The sequence below is a fragment of the Eublepharis macularius genome, chromosome 13 (genome assembly GCF_028583425.1).
Source record: "Eublepharis macularius isolate TG4126 chromosome 13, MPM_Emac_v1.0, whole genome shotgun sequence".
In the NCBI taxonomy this organism is placed as follows: domain Eukaryota; kingdom Metazoa; phylum Chordata; class Lepidosauria; order Squamata; family Eublepharidae; genus Eublepharis; species Eublepharis macularius.
In genome coordinates, this window is record NC_072802.1 from 36,240,525 (window position 1) to 36,267,730 (window position 27,206).

General features: G+C 46.9%; 2 protein-coding genes across 3 annotated transcripts in view; one reads left to right on the forward strand and one right to left on the reverse strand.

Moving 5' to 3' along the window:
- The window catches only part of AFF2 (ALF transcription elongation factor 2), a 361,635-nt gene that overhangs the window by 12,521 nt on the left and 321,908 nt on the right, over positions 1-27,206 (reverse strand). The window contains exons 15-19 of the mRNA XM_054995827.1: positions 17,989-18,125; positions 14,470-14,533; positions 11,165-11,301; positions 3,223-3,294; positions 1,282-1,375 (exon numbers count right to left, since the gene is read on the reverse strand). Of these exons, the coding sequence (XP_054851802.1) occupies positions 1,282-1,375; positions 3,223-3,294; positions 11,165-11,301; positions 14,470-14,533; positions 17,989-18,125 (504 nt within the window). The remainder of the gene's footprint in view (positions 1-1,281; positions 1,376-3,222; positions 3,295-11,164; positions 11,302-14,469; positions 14,534-17,988; positions 18,126-27,206) is intronic.
- On the forward strand, positions 20,232-26,668 carry LOC129341561 (uncharacterized). Of its 2 annotated transcripts, none has more exons than XM_054996823.1 (2): positions 20,232-20,248; positions 21,110-26,668. In XM_054996823.1, the coding sequence occupies exon 2, from the start codon at positions 21,126-21,128 to the stop codon at positions 22,374-22,376; it is 1,251 nt and encodes a 416-aa protein (XP_054852798.1). In that variant the 5' UTR covers positions 20,232-20,248; positions 21,110-21,125; the 3' UTR covers positions 22,377-26,668. The 2 variants fall into 2 exon arrangements, with proteins under 2 accessions (XP_054852798.1, XP_054852797.1); XM_054996822.1 differs by lacking the exon at positions 20,232-20,248 and having other exon boundaries at positions 20,659-21,255; positions 23,845-26,668.

Here is a 27,206-nt window from a genome sequence, read left to right on the forward strand (position 1 = left end):
AGAACACAAAACCTGAGAAAGTTAACTTCAAACAAGGGGACACTGCATCCCATAGGTGACAACTCCCAGTAAACTTGCACCACGGGTGGTGGCAGACCTTGCCGAGGTGGCTAAATTTGGAGTCTCTTAGTTTGAGATACACAACAGCAGATGTCCCAGCTGCATTTAAAAGACTTGCATCCCATCTCTCAGCATAAAGGTTTCCAAAGCAGCTAATGACAATAACTTGTTAAATGGTTAATTTTTAAAAAAAAACTACAAAGAATTATACATTAATAATTTAACAAACCAGTCAGCCAGTCCATCAGAACAGCCATATATAGAGGATGAAGAAGGAAATCAATGAAATTCAAAAGTCTGTGTGAACAGAAACAATACAGTCTGACACTGAAAGCTCCATAGGCTAGGCACTAGTCACATGGCTGTGAGGACATTCCACAAGGGAGGTGCCACTACAGAGAAGGCCCTGTTTGTAATGGCCACTCACCTTACTTCTAAACTTATTGGGTTGAATCCAGGCAGATTTTCCATTAGTGAAAAGGGGAGGAAGGGTCCCTTTGACCCTTTTGACCACTGAAAAGGCTTTTTGGGGATCGTGGGACCTGCATGGGCAAAATGCATGTGGAATGCAGCCTATGATGAGGAGAATTAGGTGAGGGTGAATGGAAAGCTCCCTGGATTGAGTCTGCTGTTATCACCTTTTGCCCACTTGTAAAAAACTCCATATAGACTTTTCTCCTTCATAAAATAAAATTTAAGAATCCATTATAACTTAACACTCAGCAACTCATTTTTTTAACCCTATCTAGCATCTCTGAGCAACAGATTGTTTTGCTTGGCCACACTTTGTAGATTATGTACAGAGGCAAACCTAAATTTACAATCAAGCTTCATACAGCCTCCTCTCCCAGCTTGCCTTTGTCTTTCTTCCTGGTTCTGGTAACCTGGTTGCGAGAGAGTCCTGGCCTAGAGTATGAGAACCCCTGCTGTTAAGACGTACATGCATAGCCACACCTAACTGGTCCTCATACTTAGGGCTGGGTGGCCCCTTAAGTTCACAGCAGCCATGTGATCAGCTGATCTTTCCCTGGGGCTGGGTGTTACAAGCAACCAACTCTCTATGTGGCCAAGAGTTTAGGTAAGCAATTGCCTCTGCAAAAACTGTTGTCTATACGGAGGCCTTGTAGGCTGCCTGCATTATTTGGGTGATGTTGTGGTGTGGGGATGGAGCAGAACAGACATCATTCTACATTAAGAGAAATGAAGTAAGATTTTGTTCACCTTGAAGTATTCCATCAGTGATCTGGAGTACTTCATAGCATGGTCCTTCTTTAGTTTAAACATTCTCAGGTAGAGAAGAGACAAGCATCGGTAGCTGTGTGATTGAAAAAACAAAATTACATTAGTTACACTCATTAATGAAACTGCAAATTCTAGGCATAACAAAATTCTAGGCACAGCCAAAGTTAAGCATCATTTTGGGTTGGTGCAGCTATTAAAACCAGTGTTCTCCTGCAGAGCCGTCCTAAGCAGTTATAGCCTTCTAAGTCCATTGAAGTCAATGGGCGTAGCTCTGCTTAGGGTTGCACTGATAGCCACAATCAATTCCCAACAGCCAATTAATAATTAATTCCCAGTCCCCAGCATCAAAATAGATCTGCAGAACCACTCACTTTCATATACTTTCCAGAATTAATGTCTCTTGATCAGGCTATACATTACCTTGGCATGAATATTACTCCGGTTCCCCTTTACTTTTGAATTCCAAGCAGCTTCAAAGCCGTTGTTCAGGAAGCCTCAAAAGGTAGCCCTACATCTGGTCTAAGTTCCACTGATTTCAGTAATGAAGACTTCACAATCTATTTAACTTTTCCATGGAAATAAATGCATTGAAATGCGTAACACAGGCTGGCTCATATAGTATATTCTCGAGTCATTATAGCATCAGTATATTGGGCCCTTAAAATGCTATTTAAAATGCTGATCTTAAACTAGACTACATCTCCAATGCAATCCTACGCAGAGTCACTCCAGTCTAAGCTTATTGAAATCCACGGGCTTAGATTGGAGTAACTCTGTGTAGCATTGCACTGTTAGTCCAGGATTCTGCAGTATCCAACCAGATGCCTTTAGAAAGATTACAAGCATTGCACGAAGACATTAGCCCTCTTTCATTATTCCCACCTAGCACCTGCTACTTGGAGGAAGACCGCCTCTGGACCTGGAGGTTCAATTAATCTATCATGAGTAGATAAGACCAAAGTATAGCAACCTGTTTCCCACAGTAGCTAACCACACTGGCAAGCTTATAAATAAAGCATGAAAGCAATGACCTTCACCTTCTGCTCCCAGCCAAAGGCCTACGGAGGCACACTGATGTGGAGTTACGAATTTTTTTTAATCTGACCTTTCTGCTGTAAAGACACTTAAGGCAGTTATCCATCAGAAGTTTAAACTATTAGAATAATAGATCTAGTTAAAACTAATATGACATTCTAGCAACAAAACCATAAAACTGTTAAAAAGAAATGGTTACATATTATCTATAAGTGTGATTAAAAACATAGATACTCTTTATCTTTAGAGCAAGATTCAGGTCCATTAGCACCTTAAAGTCCAACTAGATTTCTGGGGTATGAGCTTTTGGGAGTCAAAGCTCCCTTTGCCAGATATGAGGACTGGAAAAAGGAAGTAGTGTTGATAACCCAAGCAGGGGGTAGGAGGAGTATTGTAAATTCGAGTGCTAGGAAGCTAGCTATAATACATGTTGCAATTAGCTCTATAGAGCTGGGGTGAAATGCAGGCAATTAGCATCTGTAATGGGAGAAATATCCTATGTCCCAATTCAACCCTGAGGGATCTATTGTTCCAAATTTGCAAATAAACTCAATTTCAGCAATCTCGTGCTGTTATTTTCTTTTGAAGTCGAATCTCCAGGAATTTCCCAACTCAGATTTGGCAAGTTTACTAGTTGACAATGGTTCGTATAAAAGCAAGCAGTCTTTAAGATACCTTTAATCCTACATGGTTCATGTCCCCTTCTAAAGACTGAAAATGTTAGCTAGTTTTTCTACAGAAATGACAGGGATGGGGTGGAGAATAAAAATTTAGTTAGTCACTATAAGGTATCTATTGGTTAGATATCCTTTGCTAGTATCATAGTGAAACAAACCATTTCAGGAAAGCTGCTTTAACCATTCAGGAATTTATAAGGCTCCTCACCATAAAACTGCTAGCTTCTTGTCTCCTTCTGTAGCAGAAGAGCCTGTGAAGTTTTTCAGCCTCATCGCATACCTTTAAAGAGAGAGTGGGGAGAGAAATATTGAACATTTTAAATGATGCTTTGAAGAACACAGGTGACAGAAAGAACTCCTTTTAAAAACCTAGTATGTTCTCTGAGTGCTGGGATCCACCTTAAGAATCCTGGAAGATCAACATTGACCACGAGCTCATTTGATGGGCCAGAAGAGCCCAGAAAAAGATGTTTGAGCCTGTTAGTGTTGGCAAAATCTCAGCTAGCTGGATAAAAATATTGCTTACCATTTACATAATGTCGAACGGTTTCAGAACTTTTTGCGTACATCAGCACAGCAATTCTTACAGCAACCCTGCAAGGTAGGTCAGTAGCACCGTTCCCATATTGCAAATAAAGGAGAGCAGTTTGGCTAAGACTGCCTTTGGAGTATGTGGCTGATGTATGGTTTGGACTGGCAACCTGACAGAGTATCCATGTAGCCATGAAGCTTGCAGAGTAATCCTGGGTCAATCGCTTTCTCTCAGCCTAACCTACCTCACACAGTTGATGAAAAGATAAAATAACAACAACAAAATTTGATTTATATACTGCCCTTCAGGATGACTTAACACCCACTCAGAGCGGTTTACTAAGTATATCATTATTATCCCCTCAACAACAATCACCCTGTGAGGTGGGTGGGGCTGAGAGAGTTCTGAGAGAGCTGTGATTGGCCCAAAGTCACCCAGCTGGCTTCAAGTGGAGGAGTGAGGAATCAAACTCGGCTGAATGAAGAAGGGAGAGTCATGTCCGCATCTCTGATATCCTTGGAAGGAGATAAAAGTGTGCTATATATATTATGTATACCAGCTAGATCCCTAAGGGAATTACTGAGTTGGTGTACAGTAATTGGTAGAAGGAAACACCAAGACTCATTCCAGTTTGCCTATGCAGGGAATTTTTTCCGCATCCAAACCCGCTTCCATGCTTCCCCTCAGGGTGCAGGGAGGAGGAGCCAGTAGGTTTGGGGACGGACTGTGGCTCGGTGGCAGAGCACAAATATTATGAGCTGGAAGAAGGCAGGTACATACAACATGTTCATTGTTTTCAAAAACCTAAAGGCAACTAGGAGTGTGCAATCTTGGATGCCAGTTCACATTGGAGAGTGCCAGACTGGACCCAGGAAGTTGGACTTCGATAGGCCGGATTATTCAGCCGCAGGCAAGCCCCACACTGCAGCAGGAGAACGGCGTGAGGCCAGCAGAGGATAGGAGGCAGCAGGCAGAGAGGATTCCCATACTGCCCATCCACCCCTGCCTGAGCTCCAAAAGACCCCTCCAGACTGTGATTCTGAAAAGCAGGCAGCTGCAGCAGAGGAGGCAGGAGAGGAGAAGAAATGAAAGGTGCTCCTGCTTCCTGGCCACCACCTCTTTCTCCTTCAGGGTGGGGAGCAGACCAGCATTTCCTCCTCTGTCTTCAGCTGCAATGGCTGAGATGCTACAGCTCCCTTCTTAAGGGCTGTCATTGGGGACAAGGAGATGAGCCCGGGGTGTGTGTGTGAACAGGGTCCTCACAGTTTTCTGATGTGCCTGATTGGGACTGCAGGCCGTGGAAGAGCAGGCAGTGTAGATTCCCATCCCCACCCTCCACCGTTGCCTGAGCTCCAAAACACCCCTTCAACCTGCCACTGGCAGCCTTTTAAACTTTGTAGCTCCAGCAAGCCTCACTGCTTCTGCCACTTCAGTTTGGGAGGATTCTCTGGTTTGATATTGAGGTTTTCTAATTCAACACTGGGATCCTCTGGGTTGACACTGAGGTTCTCTGGTTCTGTTGCTGTAGTGTGGTTAGACTGGGCTTCATTAGTTCATCTTGCATCGGGAGTGGGGCTTGCATTTGGGACTAGCTCTTGCCCAGAGATTACCTTTGATTAAGGTTTTCCCTTTGTTGGGAAAGCCCTGGAAATGTTTCCCCAGTAGGAAACAATGGAGAGTGGCTAGGTGCACCTTGTTCAGGGACTCAAAGAATTGGACCCCCAAGGTCTAATTTTTCTCAAACTTAGGGGGGGGGGGTGCCTTAGTGGGACAATTAGGAGCAGGCTCTGCAAATTTGGTGGAGTTTTCTCGAAAATTTCCCCCACAGTCCCCCATATAGTTTTCTCCATAAGGAATAACGGCTGGATAAATTCGAGAGTAGAGAATCTGACCTGGATTTCAGGGATACTGAATTTTCCAGCTCAACCAGTTTTGAGGGGGAGGATGCACACCCCTAAAGGCAACATTTTTAAGCCCATACTTTTAAATTGTTTGCATATTTTTCTTTTAGGGACACCATATGGCACCTTATACCTAGTTGGGTCACTGATCCATTTACCCTGGTAGAGAAGGCTGCCAGCTCTGGGCCAGGTCTTTCCTAGCCCTGATCCCTAAGAGCCTTTTTGATTGGAGACGCCAGGGATTGGCCCTGGTCCCTTCTGCATGCAAAGCAAATGCTCTTCCCATGAGCTACAGACTCCATTCTGTGCAACTGCTCCCATCCTGCTCCTGAATGGTAAAAGTTTCCCTCCACCCCACTCCTCTGACGAAGGTGCATGCCCCCCTCACTCCCGTTCTGTGCATTTCGCCTCCTGAAAATCAAATCGTCACATAAAAACCATTGTTCTGAGCCTTAATACAATTTCACAGGTACTTGTGTTAGAATAAGTAATAGAGTTCAGTGTTGCGTAAGAAAGTTTTAAGGTGTCCAGGCAGTCTCATTTACAAGGGGCTAATGGAGTGCAAGCAAATGGCACCGCTTTTGCCACACCACAGCACAACCACCCCTGTCATCCCCTTCATTATGCACTTTATAGATAAGTCGCCTTTCGTTCAGAGCCTCCTTCTCTCTCATGCACGCTATGATTGCTCCCGTCATACCTCGTGGGTCAGGCCAAATAACAAAGATTTGCATCCCTTGAGGATGTGCAATCTTAAAACGGAAGGGATTTAAAGATACAATTAGTCTAAACAGCCTTGGCAGTCATATTTTTGGCATCCTGAGTTACTGCGATGAGTCGCTCATTTTCACAAATCAATGTCATTTGTATGCTTCCAACCCTCTGGGAGATCTATAATTAACAAAATGGATAAAAAAAAGGTCCGCTTCGGTCAGTGCAATGGAAGGAGACAGCAACACGGCTCCCTCGTGCCGAATATTCCAGCCTGGAAAACATGACATGCTGAGCATGATCCAGGCCAGGACTGAACTAGACGTGTCATTTGCAACACACTCCTAAGTAGAGTTATGCCTTTCTGAGCCTACAGAAGTCAATGGGCTGAGAAGGGTGTAATTCTGGCTAGGACTGCACTGCTAATGCTCACTGTCTAGGATTCTCTACACCTACGTGGTGCTCTGTGCCTTTACACCAATGCCCTCTTTCTTCCTTCACATCCCTACCCCATACCATGAAGCCTTTGACTTAACCTTGATAATCCTCATCCACTTCTGAAACTAATCCTTTGGCGTTGTATATGATCATTCTGTTGCACTACAAACTTCTTTGTAGTCTCTTCTTTCGGTTTAAACCAGAGCTGCATGCAAATACACAATCTAAAATATTTACAAGGCATATTATTTCCCCAAAGATAACAGCTTCCTTTCAAATCCGGTACATTTCTGCTATGTAAACAAATGCTCATTCATAATGCAAAGCATGAACTATTTCCTGACTGATGCTTCTTGGTACTCTCATGCATTGCAGTCTTTCACGCTCAAAAGCTATGTCGCGAAAAGAGTATCCCAAAGAAACTGGGGGCCGATTCATTCATGCACTCACATCCCTTGATTCTATATGCTTGTGGTGGTTAATACCTATATGAGCACTTCACAGCCGCCATATCAAGTGATTACATTCATGTATGAATGAGCCATTACAGATATAATACCAAAGACAAAACATATATCACTTTGAAAACCCAACAGATTTCAATGGAATCAAGCAGGGGTCATTTCGTAGAAAAAGAGCTGCAGGAACTCATTAGCATAACTCATTAGCATATGCCACTTTCCTTGCCATCACCGGAAGTGTGTCATTCACGTAATTGATTTGCATATCCCACACCTCCTGACATCACCTATCCTGGCTGTTTTGGACCCAATCGTGGCCATTATGGGCCAAAATTGGGCCCAAAATGGCAAAAGGGGCTGAAAATGGCCGAAAAGGGGCCCAAAATGGTGAGGATCGGGCTGCTGCTGAGCAGGAGAGTGATCCAGTATCCATCAGAGGCCCGATCTGGGCTGTTTCAGCTCCAATCCAGGCCGAAATGGGCCCCAAATGGCCAAAAATCAGTTGGGCGGGGCCACCTGACACGTGACCTCTTGGGAAAACTACCAGAACTGCATTCCTGCGCGTTCCCCCTCAAAATGAGCCCTGGAATCAAACTGGGTACCCATTTTACCGACCTCAGAAGGATAGAAGACTGAGTCAACCTTGAGCTGGCTACTTGAACCCGGCTTCCGCCAGGATCGATCTCTGGTCGTGGGCAGAGCTTGGGCTGCAGTACTGCAGATTACCACTCTGCACCATGGTACTGTAGCTTACCATTCTGCATGGTGGCACATAGTGTTAAGATGCAGTACTGCAGCCCAAGCTCTGCTCACGACCTGAGTTCGATCCTGGTGGAAGCTGGGTTCAGGTAGCCGGCTCAAAGTTGACTCAGCTTTCCATCCTTCTGAGGTCGGTAAAATGAGTACCCAGTTTCCTGGGGGTAAAGTGTAAATGACTGGGGAAGGCAATGGCAAACCACTCCATAACAAAAAGTCTGCCAAGAAAACGTTGTGATGCGACGTCCCCCCATGGGTGAGTAATGACTCGGTGCTTGCACAGGCAACTACCTCTACCTGTATACATAAACCCACCCCTTAATGACTATGTCTGATAAATGTGTGAAAAGCAAAACAGTGCAATCCTAAGAAGAGTTAATCCAGTTGAAGCCCATTGATTTCATTGGGCTTACTCCAGTCTAAACCCGTTGATTTCAATGGGCTTAGACTGGAGTAACTCTTCTTAGGATTTAACTGAAAGAATTTGAACTGAGGTGATATGAAAGGTTTGTCTTTGGGGGCCCATTCACACATGCAAGAAGCTGCTTGATACTGCAGTTGACAAGCGGTGAATGTGCATTTGTGAATCAGGTCCAAGTCAGATTTGATTTTACACCTCTGTGTAGTAATATCAGTGTAATCATTTCCATTGGTTCGAAATTCTAACAGGGGCCACCACTTGTTCACAGTGGTCATGGAAAATACCTTCTTATACATCACCAGAAATATTCCTATTTTAAAATTTATTTGTATTTAAATGTATTTTTATACTTTCCATACTTCCTTTTCATTCTTGCTAGTGCCCACAGTGGTGTATAGTCATACAAAAATTAACAACCATCATTATTATGAATGTCTGAATTATTTCTGAAGTCATGCAATATCTAATTTACTAAAATATAACAATGGAGTATTTAAAAAATAGTAACTCTGTGTTAAAACTTACAGCTTAAAAGCTCACAAACAGAATCCTTGGTAGAAGAGTACTGTCTTAGATTGCTGTCTACAAGTATCTAAAGACTTCAGTTGATGGGCATCTCTTAGTAATTTCAGAGAGGTAGTGTTACTATCATCTCTGGAGCACCATTGTGAATTGAAACAGTATACTAGCTAAGACATTTTATTTATTTAGGTGATTTCAGCCTGCTTTTATTTGCTCCATGAGGACTCCAAGTGGTTTAGAATGTAAAACAATGAAAAACCCTTAACAAAACATGTTACATTGATCTTAAACAGTAGGAAAATTCATTCATCTGTCCATCTGTCTATCTGTGTGTTGAGGTAATCACTAAGGGTCCTATTTCATATCACTTCTATTTGAGAAGTTAGAACACCCAAAAAAGGAATAGCGCCTTCTTGGTGGTGGCCTTAATATTATGGGATGATCTCCTTCCTGGAATTGTGTTCATGTTCTTCCCTCCTGAAGTTCAGGTGCTTATGTAAGGCCTTTGGATAAGCAGAGGGACCAAATCTGAAAAACAAGCTACTGGAGCTATTGGTTCAGAATTTCTATCAGTAGCTTGTGATACTGTTATTACTGCTTCTACCTTATTTTTATATAGAATATATTGCATATATTTTAAAAATAATAATAGGTGAGCCACTTTGGGCATTTGTGAAAATGTGGGATAAAAATATAAGTGCGTAGACAAGTGACAGCACTCTTTAGCTGTCCTGATATTGCTGCTTTTAAACATGGTTGCCCATCTTAAGTGAACATTGATCCAGTACAGGTTCTGTGATTAACTTCATGAGTGTCTCTTATTTATGAATATTTACACAGAAATGAGTTTCCCAGTCAATAGATCTATCTTTACATCTGTCAAGCTGGAGACTGTAGTGTACATCCAGCACAGGAAAGATTCTGAAAAGTCATCTTAAAATCAGGAGAGAACATGAACATCTGGTATCAAATATTCCTTCCAGTACAAATGGTGGCTATCCTCACAGGCTCTCACTGAGTGGTTCACACACACGTTAGGGAAGCAGGATGCACTTCTGAATGTGGATGTCCTGTATTAGCTTTCATCTGATGAGTGTTCAGAGCTTCAACCTGATCCCAACCTCATTCTGCCCCAATTATGCTGTTGGATCCAGGTCAAAAACTGGCAGATAGGGAAACTGATAGAGCAGTGAAGCAAAATACGGAGCACTGGCCCAACTGTCAAGGCAACAGGGATATATTTCCACCAGCACTACTCCGATTCAGTAGCCCTGTTCACAAGTTACAGTGAACACATGTAGAATCCATATACAGTATACACTTGATTTTTATACGTATGTAGAGTAATTCTCTAGTTACATGCAATGCATGCATAGCTGAATGAGTGACAAACCCCATATTTATCCAGGTGCTGGTCCCCAGTTTATAAAGTGAACGCATGCTGGCTCTTTCTTACAGATGCATGCATGTACAGGCAGGATGTATGTGTATTCACCATAACATGTGAACAGGGCTAGTGAGGGCAACTGAGAAGACTTTGTTTGCCGTCAGTGAAATCATGATGTAGCCAAGTCTGACTGGCTGCTTGGATTGTGTGATTTCAATAATTTTCACTATGTAACATCTAATTAGCTGGGATCATGCAGTGAAGAAGTTCAAAGAATAAAAAGTGTTGAAGTAGCAGCGGGGTGGGGGTGGGGTGGGGGGCAGGAATGGTTGCGAAGAGCCACCAAAAATTCACAAAAGCACAGAATACAGTGATATTTTCACAACCTTTTTGCCACCTGCAAAATGGTAACTTTCACTTCAAAAATCAGACCTTATGAAAATACGGCATAGTATGAATTTCTAAGCGACAGCTAGAAACATGAATCTATGTTTCCAGAAGGCAAACTGAATTTACTTGAGTGTGTGCATATATGAGCAAAATGAGTGCACATATGCTGTGACCTTACCTGCAAAATTTCATCCTGGTATAATATTTTTACATCCAAATTATAAACCTCTGGGAAACAGGTTTTATAACCAAGATCCCAGTGGACTCCCTTTAATGTTTGGAATGATAAAACTAGCCCTTTCAAAAGACAAGTGCCATGGTCAAATGGAGAAATTACTATGCTTTCCTTCCACCCACTACATTTCAATTTTAATTTTATGAATATTGCAAATTATATAACACACACATTATAACCTCTAACGGGGCTCATTTATAAGAGCAGTGTCCATCAATTATAAATTTTCCATGACATTAATAAAATGGCAAGAAGAACTAATTATGATGACTTCTGAGACGAAAGATGCCTTGGACTAATCATTAATGGGGTCGAAATGATACTTTTAAAAAACGCAGCAAGTTCTAATTACGAGTGAAATGAGATTATGAAAATGATCACAGAAAAGACATTAACCTGATGAGTTCCACAGTCTCCGAGTACATGGTGTACGGAGATTTCGCCTCTAATGGATCACGCTCCATAGCATTCCCACACTCAATGAAGGAAAGGGCAGCGTCAGCATAATTCACAGCTTTGCCAAACTTTTCCAGCTGAAAAGAGAAAGAAGGAACCAGTTCATAGTAAGCTCCAGCTTTCATTTCAAGACAGGCATAAAACCAGGATCAGCACAAAGGCTCATTGAAGCTGGACTGTGGTTTTGTCCAATGCAGCTCTTGCTATTTTTGATGTGCATCTATGTGAGAATATTCTTCCTCTTTGTGAAGCTTGCTGTGGGAAGGAGGCATGAAGAGCTGTCTGCTGCATTCCTAAATCCAGAATGAAAATGAGATCTATTTACGTGCATGACTTTTCCTATGTTGGAACTAGATAGGAACAGGGTGTTGCAGCAATCTTTAATGGGCGTAGAGGGCCTTGGCAAGTGTGATGGCAGGGATGGAGTTAAGAATCAGGTTAAGTAAAGAACTGTCCCTTCTAACAAAGAATATTTGGAAGGTTTGCTGTGGTCATTCAATGCTGCCAACAAGTTGTCATTCAGCAGTGCCTGCCCTGGCATTCCAATAAGAGAGCAGAGGATGTCAAACAACATGCGACAGGAATGAGCTGCCTGCAGGCACCGACATGATGCACGATGCCTTTTTGCATTAGTGCTGCATGAGAAACAGCCTGGATTCTGCTAGGCACAGACAAAGGTAACAAGATGGAAGGCTCGTCGACATGCTGAGTGAATCAGGCAGTGTGGGCACAGTGCCGGTGAGGGGAGCGAATTGACACAGTGTAAGGAGGCTGTCATGAGCCCGGGCCAGCAAATATTTGCTAGAAAAGAGAAGGCAGCAGGATGGTGCCCACATAACTTGTGTGTGCCTTTAAAGGTCAGTCAGCCACAGGAGGTGTTATCCACCTGCTTCCGTGAGCCTTCTCAACGGGTAACATTCTTAAGGAGTAAGCTCTTAAAGAGTCAGCAGTCAGCCTGGGCAACCTTTTTGAAGCAGGCATGTCAAGAGAAATGAATGTTCAGCAACAAGCAGAGGATGTGGTCCGAATCCAGAGCAGGAACCTTAGGGCCACAGTCAATCAAGGGAGAACAGACAGACTCAGGCACACCCAGGCCTGGCCCATGGGCCTGGGCTGAATAACAGGCCACAGTTTGATTACAGCACAATAGTCTTAAAGAAGAGTGAGAGTTTGGTGGGCAGAAGCCAAAATTTGGTAGGCCTGATATGGACGGTATTATTACCTCAGGAAAAGAGGCCGCCACCCACCTAAAAACCTTGTCCCCATGCTAGCTACTATTCTGTCTGACTCCCTTATTCATGCATTTATTTACTTTAGGGATTTTTTTTTGTTTAGCCTACATGTGGCAATACATTAAAGCAAAGCAGACAAAACAATAAATCAATGAAGATCCAACTAGCAATAAGAAACATTGCAAGTGTCAGAAACATTACTAAGTTTATGTGTTGTAAAGCTGGAGTGAATGGGGCAGGTTTCATTTGGGGCCCAAACTATGATAATGAAAATGCCTGGTTATGCTGGAGGGAGCATTTCCATAATCAGGATGGCACCACAGAAAAGGGCCTTCCTCTGATAAATGCCCATCTAACTTGATGGTGAGGGAATCTGAGGGGAGGGGGCCTTGACAAGTGATATTAAAGGAGCAAGTACTCCTGGGGGGCTTCTAGTCTATATATATATAAAGACAAGTGTCCTGACTGACTCATCAATGCCCAGCCCAAACCCCTGTACCTAGAAACATGAAATTTGGGGAGAACATTCTTTCATGATATAAACACTCACTAAGAAGGGATTTAAAGAAATTTGCCCCCTAAGGGGGTAAAAAGGGGTCAAATGTGTTTCCCCAAAGGGATACAGCTTCCCTTTGTGGCTGGCAGGCTGCTGCCTGTTTGCACCCTTACCCGCTGCCAGCTTGGCCACTCTTCCCTGATTGGGCCAGCCTTTCAAGGTTATTTGCATATGTGGGCTGATTGGGGTTCACAACATTCTACACCTCATCCATTCCCCACCCCCGAGACAGTTGGAACACAGAGGTCATTTGCATATGCAGACTGATTGGTCCTCACCCCCAAAGTATGCAGTTGCTATTGGGAGTCAGTGAATGTGTCGTGAGGTGTGTCTCCCCTTCACCCCACCCCCACCCACACAAGTATCAAGCTAGTCATCTATAAGACAATGCCAACAATGCCAAGACTTTGAACTGTGCTTGGAAATGAATGGGAAGCCTGTGGCTTTTCTCCCCAAGAGAACGTCACAAACTTTAAAAAAAATCCCCAGAAATCTTGATCCAGCAGCGATTTCCTTTTCTCTACCTCACCCTTACATCTTCTCTCATCATCCTCTCTTTCTGCTGTTCCTCCTTGACCAGTATGCTTTCTTGGAAGAGATGTCTTCCCCCCGTTTTTTATTACGTTTAAAATGGTATTTAGAATTCTGTTGGCATTAAATATTAACAACCATTTGGTTTGGATTGATGCTGTCAGCCTGCAACTACCATGAGGGTTTGAGTCTGTTCCAGAGTTTGATCTCTTTTGCAAGTTCTGTGGGCGCATTCGAACATGACCTCAAACCGGAACTCAGATTAGAGCTATGCACAAAAAGAGCACTCTGAATCTTTAGTCTTTCCTATTTAAATCAAAATGTACAAGCTGCAAAATAAACTGGATTGTTGGGAATGGAAGAAACCTGCCTAGCCCAGCCCCAGGGACTTTCATAATGTTTAGACACTCTACCTACCTAGACCTCCCATTGTCCTGCCTGGGTTGGGGAACTACCCACCCTCAATGCCAATTTCTTGCTACCGAGGAACTGAGGAGCAGAAGAAAAAAAAAGACTTCCCAAAGTGATACTTAGTGTCACCTGGAAGTGACATCACATCTTCCCAAACTCCTCCCTCCCCAGACCCACCCCCATCTCCCAGCACTTGCAGAGGCAGTGCTGGGAACCCTATTTCCACTCTGGCTATCATCTACCCTGTCTATCAGAATGATAAACAAGTTTATAGATAAATCCAACTTGGAACCTTCTGACTGTTGCTACTTATTGAGAAGACATGCCTGGGAACACCCTGCATTGCTGCAGATCTGGTGCAAATATAGTTAATGAATTAGGAGAATAAATACTATACTTTATTAACGCATGCAGATTAGAAGTGGCCCTCTCTGGTTTATTGTGATACTTTGCAAGGTGCAGTGCAGTGTTAAGCTGATTGCCATGCTGCCAAAAAAAGCAACTTGGACACTTACCAGGGCATCTGCTTTGTGCTTTAGCTTCTTGGCCTCTTGCATGTAGTAATCTGCATTGTGGAGCCTAATCAAACAACAACAGTATGAACAGTAATCAGCTGACAAGGTTTGAGTTTCCATATTGGCTAAAGCCAAATAGAACACTGTGTTATTGCTAACCTTGGTTTATTACTCTACCTTGGTTAAGATCACATACAGTGAAACTATGGCTTGGGGCATATACAGGGAAACATCAGTGAGACCTAAAGACATCAGAGAGACTTTGAGGAAATTGCCTAATAATGGTTCAATCAATGCAAGATTTAATGCTTAACCATGGTTTCACTTCAAACTCTGGTTTCCCTTTCTGGTTAGTAGACAACCCTGAACTACTATTTAGGTCTTTCATTCCAGATCTTAATGCTGAGTCATGGCTAACGAAAACAAGCCATGGTTTAGCATGATGCCTGCAGACGGCCCATGGTTGTCAAATAGCTGATAAAAAGCGCTGACTGGTTTCCAGGACAAACTGGCCCCATTTATTTTTGTTTCCCTTCTGTCTTATCAGCGCAAAGCTGCAGGATGCAAAGCTGTGATTGATGATCTGGCAGCAAAATGGCTAATAGTGGAAACCCGAAGCCCAAAGGGGCCTATTAAACTTTGCTGAACAGAAGGAAAAGAGAAACGATTCACAGTGATTAACCATAACCAGCTTCTATTAGAAAAGCTAAAATACAAAATAAAAAAAAATATGTATGTATTGAGGGCAGGGATGGGAGAGAAGGAATTTGTCAACATTATCCACAAAAGATGCTTAATTATAAATGATACAAAATGTTGCTTTCAATAGGAAGAAAGCCCATTGTCTGAGATGATGGTCCCCTAGAATCATACAGACAGGCATACCTGAGAGGCAATTGCTCTGTGACAAAGTGCATGTTTTGCACTGCACAGGGTCTTTCTTACAATACTTTACACCATCAGTTCATAAGATTTCTGGTGGCCAAGCTGAGAAAGACATCTACAGGGGAGAGAAGTGCCTTCAGTGTAAGTAGAAAATACTGAATGAGACAGATCAATGGGAGTGGGATCCACACTTTATGTGGCAGACACAACTTCTACAGGTACATCTTCTGCAGTAAACATACAGTCCTTAAATACCTGTGTACTGGTGCCTGGGAACACAAACTGTATGTGGGTGTTTAAAGATCTGTCATAAATGATGCACAGACTCCCCAGGTCTGACTCATTGTAAAACAATGTCAGAATACCATTTCAGTGAACTTGTTTGTGACATTATTAGAACTAACAGCAGAGCTGCAGGAGTGGTGGTTGCTTTTTGGCCAGGATAATGCTAGAAGGACAGAAAAGACTAGAGTTAAACTGCCTTGTGCAAATGGCTTTGGTCACGGGCCCTTCCTCTCCCATCTCTGACTGCGAGCATCTTCCATCTTTCCCCAGTCTATCCTAACATCCATTAACTGACTGCCATCTCTTGATTTTTTTAAACTTTTTCTCCTCCCCACTCAAACACTAGGAATTGTGAGCATCCAATAGAAGTTGAAGGGCAGTTAGTTTGGGACAGACAAAATGAAGTCCTTTTTAATACAGTGCATTATTATGAGATTCTCTGCCATAAGATGTAGTGAAGGCTACTAGCTTTAATGGAAAATAAAATTCATGGCCTATAGGTCTATAAACAGCTATTAGCCATGGTGGCTAGCAGGAGCCTCCATGTCCAGAGGCAGCATACCTCTGAACAGCAGTTCCTAGGAAGCAATGAGAGGGGAAGGTTATGACCATGTCCACTTGTGGACCTTCCAGGATACTGGAGCGGCCACTGAGGGGAACAGGATGGTGTAGCAGATGGACTTTTGGTGTGATCCCTGGAGTTAAGGACCATAGATTTCACCACAATATTGCCTTACGTACTACCTGTTTTCTTAAATACGTGCTCCTATGAGCTACTTGTGCTTCATGTGGTCTAATGTCAGCCTGAGAATTGCTTATGTTCTGTCCCACCTAGAGATGGGGACAAAATGAACCACGGAACAGAATTCCATACGGAATGGCTGGTTTATGGAACAAATGAATTTTTCCAGCCATTCTGTGGCCAGGTTCGGAGTTTCACAGACCCCATGACAGTTTCAGCGGCTGAACCCAGTGCAAGGTCTATGAAACTGACAGCCCCTGCACCCAAGAAAGGGGCTGTCAGTTTCACAGACACTGCACCGGGTTCAGCTGATGGGCTGAAACCAGCGCAGGGTCTGTGAAACTGACAGCCCGTTTCTCCTGCTGCCCGAGCTGTCCGTTTTACAGACCCACAGCATGGGGTCTGTGAAACGGACAGCCTGGGCAGCAGGAGAAACGGGCTGTCAGTTTCACAGACCCCGCGCTGTAACCAGTGCGGGGTCTGTGAAATGACAGCTTCTTTCTCCCACTGCTCTGGCAGCAGAAGAAAGAAGCTGTCATTTCACAGACCCCGCGCCGATTCCAGCATGGGGACTGTGAGACTGACAGCCCATTTCTCCTGCTGCCCGGGCTGTCCGTTTTACAGACTCACAGTGCAGGGGTCTGTGAAACGGATAACCCGGGCAGCAGGAGAAATGGGCTGTCTGTTTCACGGACTCCGCACTGGAACCAGCGGGGGGTCTGTGAAACTGGCAGCCTCTTTCTCCTGCTGCCCGGGCTGTCAGTTTGTCAGTTTCACAGACTCCGCACTGGAACAGTGCAGGGTCTGTAAAACTGACAGCCCCGGCAGCAGGAGAAAGCTGTCATTTCACAGACCCCCTGCCAGTTCCAGCACGGGGGTCTGTGAAATGACAGCTTCTTTCTTCTGCTGCCAGGCAGCAGAAAAAAGGGGCTGTCTGTTTCAAACGCCCTGCACCACCTTCAGTGGTCAGTGCAGGGCGATTGAAATACCACGGAACAACAAAGCATGAACAGGGAAAAGGTTGCAAGTTTGTGGCTTCATTTTCCGTGGAATGCTACGAACCACGTGGTTCGGGGTTTTTTTTGTTCTTTGCCCATCTCTAGTCCCAGCATTTCTTCTGTATTGGATTCTTGTTAATGCTATGTCTTTGTAAAATTGTGTTTATTTACCCTATGGCATTGTTTATGGAAATGTCCCTGAAACTGACTGTACTAATCTCACACTGTGTAATCCGCCTTGAGTCTCAATGAGAAAGGCAGACTATAAATGACATAAATAAAAATAAATAAAATAAAAACCCTTACATTCTTATGTTCTTAATATTTTGCTCTTATCACTATTTCCCAACAATTACATTTATTTGCCTTCTAGAATGGCAAACTTTTCTAAACTTTAAAAACCACATCCTGTAATATGTACAGCGAGATTTATGTAAGTATGAAGACACTCTTTAATTTGCACAGTGTGGCAAAGGGTTCTTTCCCCCACTCTCCCTTGGAGAATTTGCATGGCCACGTAATCGAATTTAGACCTTGTTAGATGACAGGGCCCTAGCAATTTAAAGTCTGAACCAGAGATGACTGCAAGGCTTGACTCTCACTACCTACATGTCATCAAATGTGATTTTAGGTCTTCTTGGCTCAGAATCCCCATTGGCAAAGGCAGGTGCGGCAGACCAGATATCATTGTCTAGATGGCTGGAGTCAAGCAGAGTGTTTGAGGGCCTGCTGTGGGAGTCTTCCTCCTGTGGGAAAGCAATTTTAATTAGCAGCTTTGGCTTTCATGCTAATAATACCTTCATATGTCACATAATGCAAGTTGGTGCGCCTCTAAATTAAAATCCAGGCACATATTTTGCATCTTGCGGACTCCATGTCATAAGTCAAGCTCAGTAGATTAATTAACCGCCGCAGTTACAGATTGCTCACACACATGGCATCATTAACACCCACTTCCAAAAAGGTGTAATGTCAGCATGGGTGCCTTGTAGCATTGCTTGCTTATTAAAACGGAAGAAGATGAACAATGAGCGAAAATTCATAGTATCCGATGATTAGTACTGGAGCTGGGTACAAATGGTGGGACTGCCACGGAATATAATTCAATATTCTCCACCCCCTTCCCCTAAGTCACATCAGTTATATCACATTTTAATTCTATTAAACCATTACATAAAAAGAGGTGGGTATATCAAATAAAGATGTAGTTAAACATACACACCCACAAGAATCAAGGGAAAAATGACTTTTTTAATTCTGCAAACCACATTATGTTGCTATTCACTGGAATTGCACAGTTTGTGAAACCCACCAGGAAGAGTTGCCAACAGCCCTGTAGAAAAAGAAGTCCTGTCACTTTAATATTTATTTTTTTATTTTATTCAATTTGTATTCCGCCCTCCCCACACCAGTAGGCTCAGGGCGGATAGAGCCTTAATGTGTAGAAATGTGCAGTTGAAGCTTTTCAAGGCGCAGAGATAAATAATATCCCAGTAAGCCTTTATGAAAGGAACAGTTTTTCTACAGACCTGTTAGTAACTCTACCACACAGCCTGATGCTGCCCGTCAACTTTCTAGCTTTGCTGCCTGCCTGGGATTGTGGGAGGAGTGTGACCTGGTAGTAGAACACCTGCTTTGCAGACAGATTACCCCTGATTTAGTCCCCAGCATCTCCAGTGTAAAGGATATTGGATAGCAAGCATCATGAATGACTCTTGAGAACTGCTCCCAGTCAGAACTGGCAATGTAGAGCTAGTCTGACCAAAGACTGCAAGATTTGAGTCTAGCGGCACCTTAGAGACCAACAAGATTTTCGGAGTGTACGTTTTTGAGAGTCAAAGCTCCCTTCTTCAGACACAAGTGGGAATTGTCTTGGAAAATTAAAATGCTTTGAGTTCTGGTTTTTGAGTTTCATGATTTATAATTTCAAAGACGGTGTGTACAATCATGAAACCATGTGGTATCAAAGAGAATTAAGAATATTAAACTACAGAGTAGTACAACTATGCCAAATTTGGAAACATATTAAAGGTCTTTCCAAGAATTTTGTCTCCCAGTGGTGGATTATTTTGCTGAACAAGAAGTGGTTCCAGCAAATTCATACTTTCGAGATCTGATTTTTTTTGTTGTTGTTTGGGAATTCCCTAAATGCTTGCCCAATGTTTATTTAGCAACGATGAGAATCTGAAGGGATTCAGTAGGTTATACAGGTTGCATATTTTGTTATTGTCAGTTTTTGTATCAAGCAGTTAGTGTTGACTCCATGCTGTACAATTATTATTAATAAATCCTTTAACATAAAAGGCAAACCATGTTGCCGATGATGCACATTTTATCCTGGTGCACCTACACAGGAGCACCAGGATAAAAAATGCATCGTGGCCAATATGGACTCCAGAGGGCATCACAGTGGCGGGAGGGGCGGGCAAGCCGGCTTGCCCCTCTGGAGGGCGACACAGCCACGGGAAGTCCAGGTGAGCCGGTCCACTCCTCCATAGCCACGCGGTTTTCTGGGGCCCGTTTTTTTAAAAAGGCTCTGTTGATAGTTAATAGGCACTCCCGGTGCGCGTGCGCGCGCGCGCTTACCCGGGTGCCTGGCTTTGCCCTCATGCACGGAGGGAGAGCGGCTGGCTTTCCCGGGCATCCGGGAGCCTGACGTGGGCGTGGTTTTAGAGCCGTTATTGGCTCTGCCCGCCTTCCCCCTCCGTGCAGTTGCTGGCTGGCTCGTGGGGGAGAGGACGTGCGGCCGCGTCTGCTGCGCTGCGCTGAGGCCGCACGCCGGGACGGACTTCGGCCGACGAGCCTTTGCCGAGGCTTTCCTGTTGAGGGAGAGGGCTGTCGGCTGTGAATCCGGTCGCGGGGACTGAGCGTTCGTTGCTCTAGCCCCCTCCCCCCCCGTTTTTCTCCCAGGGCTCCGGGTTCTGGGCGGGTTGGGGGCGGTGGGGGTGGTTGTTCCCCCCCCTTTACCTGGTTCCGTTTTTCGGCGCCGTTTGCCCTCAGGGCCTGTTTCTGTGGTCCTGCAGGGAAGGGCCGGTCCCGCCGCCCTTCTTGCTGCGCCGCTGCAGTTGGGACCAGCGGCTCCTTGCCCTACAGGGTGGCTGCCCTCTGGGGTGGTCTGGTTGGCACCCTACCTCTTGCCCCACCCCCACCCCTTTCCCTCTGGTGGCCCTAGGGTGGCCTTTGCCTTTTCTTCTCTCCAATATAGTATTTAAAAAAAAAAAAAAAGAGAGAGAGAGAGAGAGAGAGAGAGGGAGGGAGACTGAGAGTGTGGGGGTGAGTGTGGGGGAGAGGCTAGGTTGGGAGGAGGTTTAATCGGCTGTATCTAGTAGCATACGCTGGGAATTTTATCCGGCCGTGACCTTAGGGCACGATTTGCATTACTGGCCCTGGTATTATTTGTGTTGCTGGTGAGGGCCTAGTGCCTGGTGTGTCGGTTGGCATCTGCCCCCCCCCTTGTCATCATGCCTCCAAAAAAAGGGGTAGGCAACAGCAAAGGCAAGCAGCCTGCTAAGCGCCCCAAAGTCAGCGGGCCTCCCCCTGATTCGTCCTCTGATGAGGAGGATTCAGGGTCTCTCCGGCAGGAAATTTTGGCCAAGTTGGCCTTATTGGAACGGGCAAAAGGGGTTTCTTCTGGTCAGGTAGTTCCCGGCAGGGCCGGTAGGGCTTCTAAGAAGGTTTCCCGGGCCACTTTTCAGCGCGATGTCCTCACGCGTCTTTCTGTTCTGGAAAGTTCTACAGGTGGTGAGATGAGCGGTGCGGGCGTGCTTCAGGAAGATCTGGACCGAGCTGGGCCTTCGGCACGGGCAGAGGATGACACAGCCGAGGTGTCGGAGGTTCCTCCAGTAGCGGTGGCAGTGGATCAGGTGGAGCCCGAGGGTAAGTCCGCTTTGACACAGACATCTCAGACATGGCCATGGGGGCCTGTAGGGTCATCATGTGGTCCCACTAGCTGGGGATCTCAGTTGCCACATTCTTCCTATTCTAGTCATCCGGCTTGGCCAGGTATTCCCGGGCAGCTGCAACCTGTAGGTGTTGGGCCATGGCAGCCTTGGGGTCATGCGCCTGTCCCGGCTCAGCAAGGGCTGGGGGGACTTGGTCCGGTCCCTGTTACGCCTGGTTCCATACCCGCCGCGCCGGCTTCTTCAGCCACTGCGGGGGGTAGCCCACAACCGTTTGGGCAACCGGCAGCTTTCTGGCCTCCCTATCTAGGGGGTCTTTATTATCAGCCCACCGCCTTGGGGTCGTTGCCCTACCGGGCCATGCCGTTTGGTGACGCGGCCCTCCCTTTGGGAGACCACCTGACCCCTGCCACCAGGGACAAGATATTGCGTGGTGAGTTCGTCGACGTCTTTACTCTTCTTTTCCGGGAACTGGAAAAGAAGGATAAAGAGGACATGGATGAACGCGATAAGGAGAGGATGAAGAGGCGTAAGGTGGATCGTTCCTGGTCCAATTGGCTGCCGGGTATGTTGATCTATGCCGGGGTTCTTGCCCGCGCGCAGCCTCACAGGGCTGCCCCCCTGTTTCAATATATTGATATTATATACAGGGGATATACGGATTTCGTTGGTGCTGCTTGGATGCAGTACGACGAAGAGTTCCGTATGCGTGCAGCTTCTGATCCTACCTTGCCGTGGGACCGTATACATCAGCAGCTTTGGCTGCAGTTGATGGCCCCCGCCAAACCCAATTTGGGCGATAGGGCTGACAGTGGGCATTTGTTGCATAGGCCTGCCTCCACCTCTGGTACCCGCGCCTCAGCGGGGCAGCCGGTTCAGCCCCGGCTGCTTTGTTGGGACTTTGCCTATCAGGGCGTGTGTTCCAGAAAAGGGTGCGGGTTTAAGCATGAGTGCCCACGATGTAAGGGCCCCCATTCATTTCCGGCCTGCCCCCGCCCCAAGCCTCGGGGTGGCGGGTATAGGCGCCCAGTAGGCGGCTCCGGACAAGTTGCTCCTGACAAAGGGTCCTTCTCCCATAAAGCTGAGGGCTCTGGCTGAGGCCTTGCGGAATTATCCTGACAGAGTTTCTGCACGGTTTTTGTTAGACGGCTTCACTTATGGTTTTAAAATTCCGTTTCAGGGCCCTCGGGCCCCTTTCATGTCCCAAAATTTGCGTTCAGTTAAGGGTTTGGAGGGCGTAGTTAGGCGTAAGATAGACAAGGAATGTGCTGAAGGGCGCGTCTTGGGCCCATTTGCCGCCCCTCCGGTGCCCAATTTGAGGGTTTCCCCCCTGGGAGTTGTGCCTAAGAAGGCAGCGGGTGAGTATCGGCTGATACATCACTTGTCTTTCCCCAAGGGGGATTCCGTTAATGACGCCATTCCGGAGCATTTGTGTTCCGTTAGGTATACGTCATTTGACGAGGCGGTTAGTATGGTTAGGAGGAATGGTTGGGGTGCGGAAATGGCGAAATGCGACATAAAGTCAGCATTTCGCCTTCTCCCTGTGCACCCGGGGGACTTTGAGTTGTTGGGGTTCTCCTTTGATGGCCAGATTTACATGGACAGGGCGCTCCCAATGGGTTGCTCTGTGTCCTGTGCGGCCTTTGAGAAGTTTAGTTCCTTTTTGGAGTGGGCCTTGCGTCAGAGGCTGCGAAGCCGTGACTCCGCCCACTACCTTGATGATTTTATTTTTTGTGGTCCCCGGGGGTCTGGACAATGTGCCCGCCTGTTGGTGGGTTTTATGGCGTTGGCGGAGGAACTCGGTGTTCCGCTGGCGCATGAGAAGACCGAGGGGCCCACGCAGGTGTTGACTTACCTAGGGATCGAGATTGATACGGTGGCGCAGACATTTCGTCTCCCAGCAGCCAAAGTGGCCGATTTGCGTGAGCGGTTGATTGCCATGCGTGGTAAACACAAGGTTACGCTACGTGAGCTGCAACAGCTCGTGGGTCACCTGAATTTCGCTTGCAAGGCTGTGGCACCTGGGCGCGCCTTTTTGCGACGCCTGTGTGAGGTTATGGCAGGTTTGCGTTTGCCCCATCATAAGGTTAGGTTGTCTGTAGGTGTTAGGGAGGACCTTCAGGTGTGGGAGGACTTTCTTGCCTCATTCAATGGAGTGACTTTATGGCGGGAGGAATTGCTCCTGGAGGCTGAATTGCGGGTGGCTTCAGACGCTTCCGGGGCTTGGGGCTTCGGTGTCTTTTTTAGGGGACACTGGTGCGCGGAGCCTTGGCCAGCTGGTTGGCGCACTACAGGCGTCACTAGGGATCTCACGTTTTTGGAATTTTTTCCAATCCTGGTTGCGCTTTGGTTGTGGGGGGATGAGCTCGCCAACCATGTTGTCCACTTTTGGTGCGACAACATGGCAGTGGTGCACGTGATCAATTCCCTCTCTGCCAGATCTCCCAGGGTCATGGGGTTGGTCAGGCCATTTACGCTCCGATGCCTTCGCCTGAACATTTTGTTCAGGGCTAGGCACGTCCCTGGTATTGACAATGGGGTGGCGGACGCTCTGTCTCGCCAGCAGATGGAGCGCTTTCGCCTGCTTGCACCCGGCGCAGACCCCTCGCCATCTCTGATGCCTGTGGAGTTGTGGAGTCTTGGAGGGACGAAGTGCACAGAGCCATCCGTCTAGCCATCGCACCCAGCACGAGGAGAGCGTATGATCGCGCTGTGCGGCAGTTCATGAGCTTCCGTATTGAGGCTGGTTTGGAGCAGTGCTGGCCCATTCCGGCTGAGCACCTTATGCAATTCTGTGTTGCGAGACGGGCTGGCGGCCTATCCGTTAAGTCCATTCGGGGGCTCTTGGCTGCCCTGGCCTTTATTAGCAAGGCTAGGGGAGTTCCGGAGATGACCGGCGACTTCAGGATTCGTAAGATGCTTGAGGGTTGGTCCCGGGAGGCTGGCGCGCGGCAGGATGCCAGGCAACCTATTTCGCCAGCCATACTGAAAGGATTGGTGGGCGCCTGGCAGTCGGTTTGCCTATCGGGCTACGAAGCGGCGCTCTTCCACGCGGCGGCGCTTACGGCCTTCTTTGGGGCTCTCAGGGTTGGTGAGTTGGTGGCTCAGTCTCGCTTGGACCTCTCTCAGCGGGCGTTGCTACTTCAGGATGTACGGTTTGTGGGAGAGAAAGTCTCTTTAAGGATCCGGTCGTCCAAGACTGACCAGCATCGTAAAGGGTCGACAGTTTGGTTGGGCTCTTGCGCTGACGCTGAGTTGTGCCCGGTTAGGGGCTTGCGGGCGTATCTCGAGAAGAGGGGAGATGGCGAGGGTCTTCTCTTTCGCCATTGCGATGAGTCCCCTCTCACCAGGTATCAGTTCTGGTCTGTCACTGGGCGGGCCTTGGCTAAGTTGGGCCTGGAGGGCTTCAAGTTTGGTACCCATTCTTTCAGAATTGGGGCGGCTTCTACCGCCGCTGCCATGGGATACACTGATGCGGCTATTCGCAGGGTTGGGCGGTGGCGTTCGGCGGCTTACCGGGGGTATGTCCGCCCTCTGCCTGCCCCGAAGTGAGCTGTGTTGACTGTTCTTTCTTTTAGGTGCTGTGGTTCGCCGTGGGAGGTGTCGGATCCTCATCTGCGGGCACAGCATGGTCTTCTGGGCCGCCCATCAGGCCAAGAGGACCCACCTCGGATCCCAGCTTGGCCTCAGCCGTTGGGCCCAGATCGAGTGGCAGGGCCGTCGGGGCCTGCGTTGGCCGGGCCTGTTGCCTCTCCTGTTTGAGGGAAGGTCTGCCCCTCCGCCTCATTTTTTAGTTATACATTTAGGAGGTAATGACTTAGGTTGGGTCAAGGGGAAGGCTCTTACGCTGCAAGCGCAAGCTGACCTTCGGTTTATTTTGAGCCGGTGGCCGGGCGTTCTTATTATCTATTCGGCCATCCTCCCCCGGCGTGTATGGAAGGAGGCTTTGGATCATGATGCTGTCGAACGGACTAGGCGTAAGGCCAATAAGGCCATGTTTAAGGCTTTGGGTGAGGGCCTGGGGGTTTATTTACCCCATCCTCAAATTAGGGACACGTACGCCGACCTCTTTCGGGGGGATGGTGTTCACCTGTCCTTTAAAGGTAATGAGATCTTTCTTACGGATTTGCGGCAAGGGTTGAGGTTGGCCCTGCAGGAGATGTGGGGCGTTAGGGCCTAAGCAGAGGCTTGGCCCTAACGGTGGCAGGTTAGCTGGGGTAGGCAGAGCGGGCTGGTGAGCACCCGGTGGCACATCCCCATTGGTGGGGAATGGGGGTCTGTCTCGGATCGGCTGGCGGGCCTTACGGTTGCCAGCTGAGAGGGCAGACTGCCCTTGGGACCCCCCGGAAAAGGCATTACCTCGGGCCTTACGGCTGGGGTGTATGGCGCTTTAAAGGGGGGAACCATTAGCCTGGTCGGCTGGGTTATAGCCATGCAGTGGATGGCTTGCGCCTAGGGCAGGGGGTGCTCGCCCATGCAGTACGAGGAGCTGGTCACAGTGACCCCCTTGCTCGAACTGTACCGCTAGTTTCACCCTTGCCGTTAGTTAAGTCCCAGTTCAAGTGTTCAGGTTGAATTGGTCAATAAAAGGCCCTGTTTCACCCAAGCCTTGTGTCCGTCTCTTCTTTCCGAATATGTGGGCAAATAGGCACTCCCGGTGCGCGTGCGCGCGCGCGCTTACCCGGGTGCCTGGCTTTGCCCTCATGCACGGAGGGAGAGCGGCTGGCTTTCCCGGGCATCCGGGAGCCTGACGTGGGCGTGGTTTTAGAGCCGTTATTGGCTCTGCCCGCCTTCCCCCTCCGTGCAGTTGCTGGCTGGCTCGTCCCACCCTCCTCACCCTTGGATTGGCAGTACAGGTACAGCCGGTCGCCGTTTTGGGGCCAGGTAGGAATTTTTTCACCCCTCACTGGATTGGCAGTTTGTGGGGGGTGTTTTTCGCCTACCTTGTACTGCCTGGGTTTAGGTGTAGTTTTTGTTGTTGGCAGGTTAGCTGGGGTAGGCAGAGCGGGCTGGTGAGCACCCGGTGGCACATCCCCATTGGTGGGGAATGGGGGTCTGTCTCGGATCGGCTGGCGGGCCTTACGGTTGCCAGCTGAGAGGGCAGACTGCCCTTGGGACCCCCCGGAAAAGGCATTACCTCGGGCCTTACGGCTGGGGTGTATGGCGCTTTAAAGGGGGGAACCATTAGCCTGGTCGGCTGGGTTATAGCCATGCAGTGGATGGCTTGCGCCTAGGGCAGGGGGTGCTCGCCCATGCAGTACGAGGAGCTGGTCACAGTGACCCCCTTGCTCGAACTGTACCGCTAGTTTCACCCTTGCCGTTAGTTAAGTCCCAGTTCAAGTGTTCAGGTTGAATTGGTCAATAAAAGGCCCTGTTTCACCCAAGCCTTGTGTCCGTCTCTTCTTTCCGAATATGTGGGCAAATAATTTTTTTTTTAAAAAAAGAATATTAAACTGCAGGAATTATATGTATTCTTCTGTAAGTTTGTGTACTTTGTTTTAAATGGCAATGTTCTCAGTAGTCACTGAAAGTCTGTAACCCAGGACTAAGACCAAATTTGGTCTACCCAATAGCATATACCAGAGGCATAGATCTATAGCAGGTCTAGCAGTTTCTCATTTGTTATTTATATGAATGTTTGTATAAAGGTCTTCAATGGTAGTAAGCAGAAGCAATGTTCCCTGGAGTCCATGCTGCATCTTCTGCCAGAAGAATACAGAGACTCTACGATTCCTGCCTTCAACAAATGCTATGGATTATCTGGAGCCAGGATACTAGCTAGGCCAAGTAAAAGGGAGATGGGACTATTTTTGATCTTTTCTTTCTTTGATTGCAATTCTCTTCAGAGTGTTGTATTAATGAACAAGTCCTTGGTAGAGTGAATTGGAATGTTTTGATCTGGGAGGATTCTACCTAAACCCATCCTAC

What these genes read in the sequence shown, in the direction of transcription:
- LOC129341561 (XM_054996822.1), top strand. Translation starts at nt 20,841, where the DNA reads ATGCCTCCAAAAAAAGGGGTAGGCAACAGCAAAGGCAAGCAGCCTGCT. An exon ending in GGATCAGGTGGAGCCCGAGG is followed by an intron (nt 21,256 to 23,844) that starts GTAAGTCCGCTT and finishes TCTCGCCAGCAG; the next exon opens with ATGGAGCGCTTTCGCCTGCT.